We start from the raw sequence: 10,674 nt of genomic DNA, 5'->3' as shown, positions 1-10,674 counted from the left end.
AACTAAATGCTAGAAACTCAGCAGATTTAATCATGATGAATTGGCATGAGGGCAGCTGAAGGAAGGATGGGACAAGAGAGAATATTAGAGAGGCCACTGTTGCCACGGAATCTGCTGTGTGTAAAGCAGTCAAGTGGATCAATTAACAGGGTGATTGGACTAGGGTAAAACTGGGTAAAAAGAGTATGCAAAAGCTATTAAATTCTAACAGGAGGTGTTGCAGACAACCAAAACCAAGGAAGAACATGTTCTGAATGCCCAGTTTTTTTATTAATGCAGAGTTGGAGGCAACAGGCACTAAACTATCAGACTTCAAATGAGGCAATCAGCATTGCAAATTCTCCACTCTACGAGCCAGCTTTACAGATCAGAATCCCATTTGGCACAGATTTCTCGTCGACTGTTAATTATGCCAAATAGAACAAGTCAAAATTGAAAGTCTTGTGAACTTCGTGTTCCAAATACTATAAAATAAATACTGTTTCAAACCTCAAGTTAAAACAGTAGACACAAGAGATTTCATTGAAACCTTTAATATTAACATTTTGCTGAACCATAAATGGAGGTTTTCAAGAACAGATGAGAATTAGAATTACGTAAATTAAAAGTCCAAAGATTAATGTTACACCAAATTATCCTGATAACAGTTCAGACTTTGTAAACTTGTGTTTGAGGCAGTAGGGAATAATGAGTGGCAGGGGGCTGTACAACACAATGTGTTCATCACAACTTTTTCAAGACTATTCATAAAACAACTCTTGGGCACATCAAGCATTACATGTACAATGTTTAAAAGTGTCCCTTTTAAATCAATATTGAAAATGTGAAACAATCAGATTAATATCACATCTAACCAGAGTCTTAATTAGCAATTTGAAAATTATGCTTGTCCACTTTAAATTCATACCAGTACCACCCTTCAGTCATTTAGCAGATTTAACAGCGCCAGACCTAAATGAAGCAACTAATGTTGGAATAAAGTCCAAACTGATTCCAAATATTCCACAAGATCCAATGATTTTTTTTTTTGCCTTAACAGATTTCTTTCCACAAAGTAAAGATTCTCCTATCAGGGTAATTAATCAATTAATTAATGAATAAATATTTCAGAACAAAGCTTTCTGGAGAATTTTGTATCTTTGCATTTTGAATTGTGGAGTAGCCTCCAATTTAATCATTCACATCCACCTTACCAAAAATGTTTTAAGATCACCACTTTATCTTAAGTGTATAAATGCAGAACAGTATTAGAAATAATTGCAATATTTAATGTGTTCTTCTGTGCAGAGAAATGTGTCAACATTAGCAGGGAAGAGGACTAAATCTGTGTGTGCAAGGTGGTACATGCCAACCATTTCAAATGGGATGGAATCAAACCCGTTGGTATAGTATTGGCCATTGACAAACAAGGTAATTTCAACACCAAACCCAATTTTGTGAATCAAAACTCTGGCAAGGGAGCACTACAAATGACCCCATTATGTTCAGTAACCTCAGCTTGACTAATCCCATACCCCTCTCCATGATCACTCTGCAAAGTCTCGACTACTATCCTATGGACACAAAGGTCAAAAATATAATCTACACAAAAGCCGCAATGTTCCTTTGTAATCTAGTATTGTGACAAATTAAATCACATTCTACTAATACAATAATCACTTGAAATTTGGGAATATTACAAATTCCAGAAAATTCTGCTGGCAGGAAATGGCACGCGGCATTAAGTGAGGGTCCCAAAAATCCTCATTCCCGACTCTTCTGGAATACAAAATGCCTGAAATTGTCAGTTGTTCAGATGATGGAAAAGAGAAGGCCGGCAACTGAAATTTTGCAAATATTAAAACTTTAAATTGTTAACATGGTTGTGCAGCATTGCCACTATTTGCAATACAAATCCGTAAACTGCAAGTGAAAGTGAGCAGCGATTGAGAATATGGTGCTTTACGGTTGGAGTGCCCAGTCCATTTGTTTGCTGCTTCTTGCTGAAGGGCAGCGTGCTACATAATCTGTCGATGCATGCCATAGCCAGTCATACCAGACTGAGAGGCACCCTTGTTACTCCCCATCTGCAGACCAATGACACTTTGCCCCTTTCGAAGCTGTTCTGCTGAAAACTCGCGCCTGGTGCCCTGGGCTTTCCTGTTGGGTGGAAGAACAGATTAGTGTAGGGCGTGAATATGGAGGGAAAATGCATCTCTGTGCCAGTACAGAAAGTTGCTTTATGATATTTATTAATTAATATATTGGCATGAAGATGTAGGTTTTTAAACACTAAATATTCCACAGTATTGCAAGACAGCAATTGATTTAACTAGGCAGTAATTGTTTTAAGGTACCTTACAGTATGTATGTTTGTGTTTAAATAGATATTTAAAAAAAAATCTTACTTATGGAACCAGTTGGGATCTCCTTGATAATGCCCATCATCTTTGGTAATTGCGACACTACCCAAGGCCATTAGAGTTCTTTGCACTGCAGCCAAATCCTTTCCTACAAGGAGAAAAGCATTTACTGAAAGCCCAGGGAATTGAAGCTGCGTCACAAGGTGGCAAGATAACAACAAATATCGCTAGATTAGTGGAAGTTCGTGTCAGAGAGTACAGTACTGATCAGCGATTTAATTTCATTTCAAGTTAAGAAGAAATGCAAAGATTATCCACGGAAAATAAATTGTCTCCACAATTTTCTGCATACGAAACCCATATCAGGATTTTACCGATCAATGATTGGTTGTCGTTTAATCAATAATCAATCATTATTTGAATGATTAGCTACATTTAAAAAAAAGCAAATTACAACTTGCATTATAAATTATGAGGAACCTACAACTTTAATGATTTTATGACAAGCATCCCATTCCTAAAATTCTGAATACATTTCTCAAAAAAAACTCACCTTTCAGAATTAGAATGGACAAAATTTATTCCATGCATGTGCATTTCATTGTGGTCAAATGCAAGATGATTTTCCATGTCGGAAAGTCATTTAACTTCTCATTAACACAAAGCATTTTGCAGATTTTTTGAAGGCAAGTGCCGGAGGAATTCAGTGGGTCAGGCTGCATCAACATAGGAAATGGACAAACCACGTTTCAGTTTGGGACTCTTCTCAAGTCTGAGTTCGCCCTACAGATGCTGCCCAGTCTGCTGAGATCCTCCAGCACTGTGTTTTTGCTCAAGATCACGGCAACTTCACTCTTGTGGCTGTAGATATTTGCAGGCGCAAATCAACTTGAACATACTAAGAAACGACGAGCACAATTCAAAACCAGTCCCTGCTTCCTACTCTCAAGCACTAGCAACCATTTCTATAGAGGAACAAATGCAAATAAAAAGATTCTTGCATAGTGAACTTACATTACCGAAGATATTGGGGGGGGGGGGGGGAAGAAAAAGTGTTGATGATACCGTCCTATATTTACAAAATCTATTCACCAAGAGCAAACTATTGTTTCCCAGATTTGTCTCTGCAAGTACTTAGAAATAGACAATAAATCAAAGGTTCAAAAGGGTATTTTATTGAGGAAGCATATTTGGAAGTAAAAAGTTGAGTTTGGTCAATGATCCAAACAAGCTACTCATCATGAAACATTAACAATTTCTTGCTCCAGAGATGCTCTTTAGAGTGGGGAAATGCAGGCCATGTACAACTCAAATATTATTTGTTATCCTCTGGGTATGCAAGAAATTTCATCCAAAATTTCCCTGCTACAAAGAGACTGGGTGGAAGGTCAGTCTGAAGAAGGGTTTCGGCCCGAAACGTCGCCCATTTCCTTCGCTCCATAGATGCTGCTGCACCTGCTAAGTTTCTCCAGCAATTTTGTGTACCTTGGGTGGAAGGTCATCTTGATTATCTTCTGTGAAGTACATGTTCAAGTCTAGCTAGGCAGGCTCAGCATCCTTCCCATGTCTCCACCCACCACGCCAAAAGTTATCTGCCAACATTGTAAACATTGCTAAAAGCAAGGAGAAGCAGTCTCTACCTTCCCACAAGTCAACAGTCTGGAAGATATCCATTTTTGCAACACCGTAGTCTTCAGCAGCTTGCAGGAACTGGGAAATTAGCTCCATCTGTTTGAAGGCCATCTTGGATTCCTGGATTCTTTTAATTGGCTCCTGGCCTTTTGGATAAAGTCCATTCATAAGCCTACACAATAACTGAAAGGCAAACACACTTAATGCAAACCTACTCCAACATGCCTTTGTGTAAAATGCATTTAATTAGTGACATATCCCATCAATTAAAATTATCCTCTGTAACATTAAAGTTTCTGCTCATTATCCAAATGGAGTAAATTCAATGCCTGTGCAAAATAAAACTTCCTGAATCACAGAAAATACCATTACAATCCAAAATGTGAAAAAATAACCTTTCTTTTGAACCCCAAATAAGAATTCACACTTCTGTAAAGACTTTCCTTTAATAGTCAGCTAATACAAATATTTAATATAATGGTCCTATCCTCAATTTTACATTTCATATAACAAGCCATGGCAAAATGCATTGTAATGCAAGTGATCTAATCTCAGGTCTTTTGTAGAACCATCCCTACAGTCTATTCTGAGCCTTTAACAGCTGCACTTTCAAAACCTTTTGCATTTCCAAGCTACAAAATGGAGGAAGTGTCCATTTGTATTAGAATCTCTCCATGTACATCAAATGAGAGTAAAGTCATAAGGTAAGGAAGACCTTTTAGGCATAGATAGGGTAGACAGTCAAAACCTTTTTCCTCAGAGTGGAAACGTCAAGGTCAGAGGAGAAGGTTTAGAAGTACACGGGGCAAGTTTTTGTTTTTACAGAAGGTAGTGGGTGCCTGGAATGTTCTGCCAGAGGTGGCGATGGAGGTAGATATGATAATTACATTTAAGAGTCTGTTAGCTGGGAATATGGATAGGCAGGGAATGAAGGAATTATGGATCACATGCAAACATAAGCTTAACTTGGCATCAAGATTGGCACAGACATTGTGGGCGGAAGGTCCCGTGTTCATAGTAGTTACACATTTGGTGTAGTATTAAAAGAGCATGGCAGATAGTTTGGCCATTTCAAACTCCAGTAATTGTTGGGCCCCACTTCCCAAAATCTGATTGAAGCAAGATCTAGTCATGGTTCAGATTTTCACTAAACCACATCAAGACTTAATTCCTGACCAGTCCCCACCGATTGTGAAGATTAGCAGAGATGTGACGTATACTCACCACACCGCTAAGCAGCCACTTCTGGAAGTGGGTTTTCCCAGGATCCGGACGATTTATATTCCCACCACATTGTGCAATGATCCAATCCACTAAACGGTCTTCCAAGTTTGGATCATATTTCTGCTCTATTTTCTGTTCAACCTCTCTAGTCAGACCGTAGCTGGGTCCTCTATTGGCCATCTCGAAAGCTGGAAAGACAAGCATTCATTTCATATCCAGAAACGTTAATGAATTATGGTTGCCTAGTTTTTGCACTGTTATGGTTACCTACTATTATTGATAATTGGATATTTACCTTTCCATTAACAAACAAGAATGTCATTGTTTCGTTGCCAGTACACATGGCAATTAAACACCTTGACTCAACATATTATATAGTGCACTGCAGGTGTTAGGGAAACAGTGCATGAGCACAGCAGTGGGATGGTACTTTAATTCACTCATATTATAGATAACTGCAGTCAAACAGCATTAATTCAAAAAGGCAATCCGATCATACTATCTATAATTGTTAATTAATACAAAACAAGTCTGTTAAGTGGTAGTCTGACTAGGAATCTATACTTTTTATTGAGGACATTGGACTTTGTCTATGCAATTAATGTGTTACAATGTTCTGCAGAACTATATTCTGCACTCTGAATCTTCCCCTTTTATCTATCGTACCCAGGTTTGACTTGATTGTAATTGTGGTATATCAGATCTGTTTTGATAACGTAAAACAAACCTTTACATTGTACCTTGATACACACAACAGTAATAAACTCAAACACATTCTTTGAAAGATCCTAAACATTAACAATATTTTACAACTTAATATCAAGCAATCTCCCTAAAAAAAAAAAAATCATCCAGGCACTTTTGGACAAAATAAGAGCAACGCCTCCCACTAAGAATCAAGCAGCAGCACACACTTCACACCAGCCTTCATGTAATGATATTAAGGACCAAATCAAGTTTAAAAAACTGCCCATGGAGCTGTCCAGTCAGCAGGAATATTCATAACCACTCAGAGGGAAATAGTTGCAACCTTGTCTTAAGGCTGGTTCTTGTCACAGATCAGCTGCAATAACTGGACAGTGAGGTACAAGAATACCAAGTCAGGAGTTTGCTGAATGAGCGAAATCACACATTAGCCAGCAAAGAGAGAAACTTGGTTCAGAATGGGTCTGGTCAGCAGAAACACAAATCATTGGATGTTGGTTTGGACCACAGCCAACCAGTCCAGTGAGCTGCAGATAAACTGGGAAGGAAGTAGGTATAGAAACTAGGCATACTGCAGAAGATGCACCACCATACCCAGAGCAAATCTCAATATCAACAACTAAAGTAACCCTTTCAGTGTCAAGTGGAGAGTTCAAAATCCCTTCCGCTGCATTGCCTTAAGAATACTACAGTGAAATAGGAGATGTGCAGCAAATGTAATCCCACATTAAATACAATCAAAACCCCAAAACATAATACAAGCAATAAAGTAACAGCAGATTCATTAATCCAAGCATATCTATTGGATTTCCTAAAATTGAAATTATTTCTTGGACGTTAGAACACAAAACTCTTCTAAACCATTGCAGGTTTAAAAATTGCTTCCTGCAAGGCTAAAAAAACAAGCAGAACAAAATTTGCTGAGTGTCACCAAATAATTTGGAACACCAGCAAATAAGTGCAGATCAATTGTTATTGAACAGAACACAGCGCAACTGGAAGAGCAAAGAGCAGTGGAACAAGAACAGGCCAATCTGAGCAGTGGCACGAGGGGGTCAGGACGTCTATTCAACCAGGATGTCTGTTCAGCTCTAATTCCAGAAACCAATCTAGCCAGAAGAAATAATTCACCTTCTGAATGTTACACTTGGGAACGACATTCACAGGTTGTCAGCTGCTGAGACCCCTGCTGCCCTCATCGCCATTTTTAATCATTCAAAACCCATCATTGATTCACTGGAGAATTGGAATCCAACTAATTAATCAGACTTCCTTTGAACAAAGGCAATGACATGTCCAATCAATATTTTTCCTCCAAGGGCTGGCCATTCAGTACAAGCTGCCAAATGTTCTATATTCACTGAAGTCACCAACAGCTTGCACCGTTCATTTCCAGAACGGCAAGCAATGGGAATTAAAATAATTTAATAAAGATCTGACACAAATAGTGCTGGAGAGACTTGGGCCAGAGCAGTAGTGACGTTAACACTGCATCTCACCACAGTTCATATTTCCAGCATCCCCCCCCCTCTCCATTTCTAATGACTACTACAATAACGTCAGTGAAAGGTTAATCTGAATATTTGAAGGAAACTGAAGATAAAATGGTTCGGCACAGTAGTTGAACATAGTTTCCGTTGATGGTTTTATTTTGACATAGAAGGCAGCCGTCCTGTTAGTCCCATTTCCCAGTTATTACCCTCTGCCACCCCTTTGTTCTCTTGCTGTCTACCCCAGGATGTTGTAGGGATGGCCAATGAGCCCAGCTGTACTGACACTGCAGACCCCGTTTAGGATTGGCTCGACCTCAGTCTTTGTAAATCCAAAGCAAGTTACAGATATCCAACCACTTGTGTCACCCAATCAAAATTCTGCCCAAGGTCAATTTACGGCTGGGAGGCAAAAAAAACCCCCACAGTATCCGATGAAGGGTCCCCACCCGAAACGTCACCTGTCCGTTCCCTCCACAGATGCTGCCTGACCCACCGAGTTCCTCCAGCACCTTGTGTTTTGATCGGTTTATTATTTGTTTGTTTGAACAAATGTCAGGTTCATTAAACACATTTTCCCCATACATTCATAAGTCATAAGAGCAGAATTAGGCCATTTGGCTCATCAGTCTACTCTGCTATTTAATCATGAATGATCTATCTTTGCCTCTCAACCACATTCTCCTACCTTCTCCCCATAGCCTTTGACACCCGTACTAATCAAGAATCGGTTTTTCTCTTCAATTATTAATTATTTGAGCATTTGTATTTCCCACTTTGAAAGTTAATACATAATGTGAATTTTAATTAAAATGGAACAAACATGACCGGAAATCCACAGTCAAATTAGCATCAGACTCTGCTTAAAAACAAGTGCAGTTTATTTCCTACAACTTGAAGGAATTCAATGTAGAGAATTGCTTCTTCGATGATAACCCGTCTCCAGTATGGAAAGGTACTACAGATGCTGGTTTAACCGAAGATAGAGTCCAGTATGGAATACTCTATATGTAATAATACATTTTTTAAATTGTAAGCACTCGCGTCAGTTTAGACTGTGATACAATTGCTGTTCTAAATATTTTTAATTCTTCGTTACTTCCCGGTGTTTTCTTGGCCATTTGCAACAAGCACAAGATAGTGGGAGAATATTGATTAGGCGGCAGGAACCTCAGCTCACCTCCCCCACCTCACCAGAGGAAGCAATCTCCTGCCATCTGGCCACCCGTTACAGCGAGCCACTCCACAACATAGTGCTCAGGGGGAGTCTTTGTACACACTCCCTTAATACCCCGATATATATTAGCACAAGATATTACAAAAGTTCCACAAATACGGTCAAAAGTTCTCTAGAGTAACAGCCGCTTTAAATAAAACACTAACACGAGAGTTAGAGCAAACACTGACAATCCAATTTCATTAGTGATTAGAAGGGAACACCAACACAGTCTGGATATACAAGATTAAAACACACCGGAAAGTGAGATGGCTTCGCATCAATCGACCATCTGAAGATAACATGCGGTTAGTGATTGCGAAACTGAAAACATCAAACTCACACACCGCCCAAACTGTGCCGTTCCCTAGACACAAGGGATTGCAGATGACTTGACCGTATCAATTGCCTAGCTGGCCAAAAACAACAGCAAAATCACTGCATTTCCTGATGTAGGCAGCTATTGGAGAGCAGTAACCCGGCGTGGTTGACGGTAGCATTCCGTTTCCCCCATGCTCAATGCACCCCGTGTCAGACCGACCTGAGAGTGTGGAGCGCAGGAGAGGCAGAGGCAGTGCAGACCCCGGACAGACTGCACGGGTGGGGGTGGGCCGCGGGGAGGGAGGCAGGGAGGAGCGGCTGTGCGGGACCCCCGGGTACCGCTGATGCTCTCGCTAGCCACACCCCGGCTGCTGCTGCTGCTGCCTCTGGTACTGCCGATGTGATACAGATCCAGACCGTGACCAGGGAACTTTCCCTGCAGACCAGTGGCACCGTGACTCAATCCTCTCCATCACTAAACCCCACGTTTTCCCTTATCAGAATGCGTAGGAATCAAGTAAAGCAACAAAATAATCAACACACTTTTTTTGTTTGAAATATCTATTAAAGAAAGACAGATTATTCACCCAAAGCACCATACGCGTTTCTCTCTGTTTCCAGATGACAGTGCAGTGAATTAATATTTCAAACACGACGCCCAGGGCATTAACTGCGTCAATCTGACCTTCAGCAATGCAAATTGCCAATGTACCAGAAACCAGCTTCCCCAAGTCGGGGTCGTTAATGTCCGTTAGAAAATGTCCAGGTCCCCTGGCGATGTCACTCGATATTTCTCTCTGATCTGAAAAGTACTAATTCCTTACCACTTTGCTTCCTGTTCCTTGCCAATTTCCACTCAGCATTAAACCAAGTGCTGAAGAAACTTAGTGGGTCAGTCGGCATCTGTGGAGTTAAGTGTGTTTAATTTGTCACATGTACCCACAAGGCGATAATCAAATTCTCACTTACGCCTGGGCCTATCTGATCTCCCGGTCGCTAAACACTTTAACTCCCCCTCCCGTTCCCACGTTGTCCTTTCGACCCAGAGAGCAATACAAATTAGCATAGCCCAATTAAATGTGGTTCCAACGGTTCCAATACCTTCAATTCCACCTTCGATACTTCCAGATGCAATAGTAGACTTTACAATATTAGAACAGAAAAACAAGGATAAACAGCATATGTATAATTCAGTCATCATACAGGAATACATTGACAGATACTACAGTTTTGTCCAAATGTATACAGATGCATCAAAAGATTCTGTAGATAAAGTAGGAGTAGCATTTATAGTACCAGAATTTCACATCAAAGTAGGGAAGAGGATCAATAATGAGGTCTCAGTATACACAGGAAATGATTGCAATATTGTTAGCAGTACAGTGGGTCGAGGATACTAGGCCTTTAAGGACAGTTATTTGTTCAGATTCAAGTTTAGCAATAAAGAGTTTACAGCACAGTCATTCAGACAATAGACCAGACATTTTGATAGAAATACAACAAACACTATTCAGAATTCAAATGATGGGGCTTACAGTCATATTTTTATGGGTACCAGCACACATTGGCATTAGAGGAAACGAAATGGCAGATAAGGTAGCAAAAGAGGTAACAAAAAGAAGTAAGATTGATTTAAGTATTAACATAGGTAAAACTGAAATTAAAGACATTATTAAGCAAAGACTGAAGGAAAGATGGCAAAAGCAATGGGAGGAAGAGCGGAAAGGACGGTGGTTCTACAGAG

General features: G+C 39.9%; 1 protein-coding gene across 4 annotated transcripts; it reads right to left on the bottom strand.

Annotated features, from left to right (window-relative positions):
* Positions 1-517: 517 nt before the first annotated feature.
* Positions 518-9,539, bottom strand: LOC129702562 (transgelin-3-like). 4 transcript variants are annotated; one of them, XM_055644339.1, is made up of 5 exons: positions 9,518-9,539; positions 5,199-5,386; positions 3,983-4,157; positions 2,388-2,490; positions 518-2,139 (listed from the first exon to the last, which is right to left on the bottom strand). In XM_055644339.1, exons 2-5 carry the CDS (start codon positions 5,376-5,378, stop codon positions 1,998-2,000), a joined length of 600 nt encoding a protein of 199 aa, XP_055500314.1. In that variant the 5' UTR covers positions 5,379-5,386; positions 9,518-9,539; the 3' UTR covers positions 518-1,997. The 4 variants fall into 4 exon arrangements, with proteins under 4 accessions (XP_055500314.1, XP_055500311.1, XP_055500313.1 ...); XM_055644336.1 differs by lacking the exon at positions 9,518-9,539 and adding an exon at positions 9,151-9,301; XM_055644338.1 differs by lacking the exon at positions 9,518-9,539 and adding an exon at positions 8,868-9,139.
* Between the last annotated feature and the right edge of the window lie 1,135 nt (positions 9,540-10,674).

Source organism: Leucoraja erinacea, chromosome 13, assembly GCF_028641065.1.
Source record: "Leucoraja erinacea ecotype New England chromosome 13, Leri_hhj_1, whole genome shotgun sequence".
Classification (NCBI taxonomy): domain Eukaryota; kingdom Metazoa; phylum Chordata; class Chondrichthyes; order Rajiformes; family Rajidae; genus Leucoraja; species Leucoraja erinaceus.
Note: the sequence above shows the minus strand (reverse complement) of the source record. Positions and strands in the feature narration are given on the sequence as shown.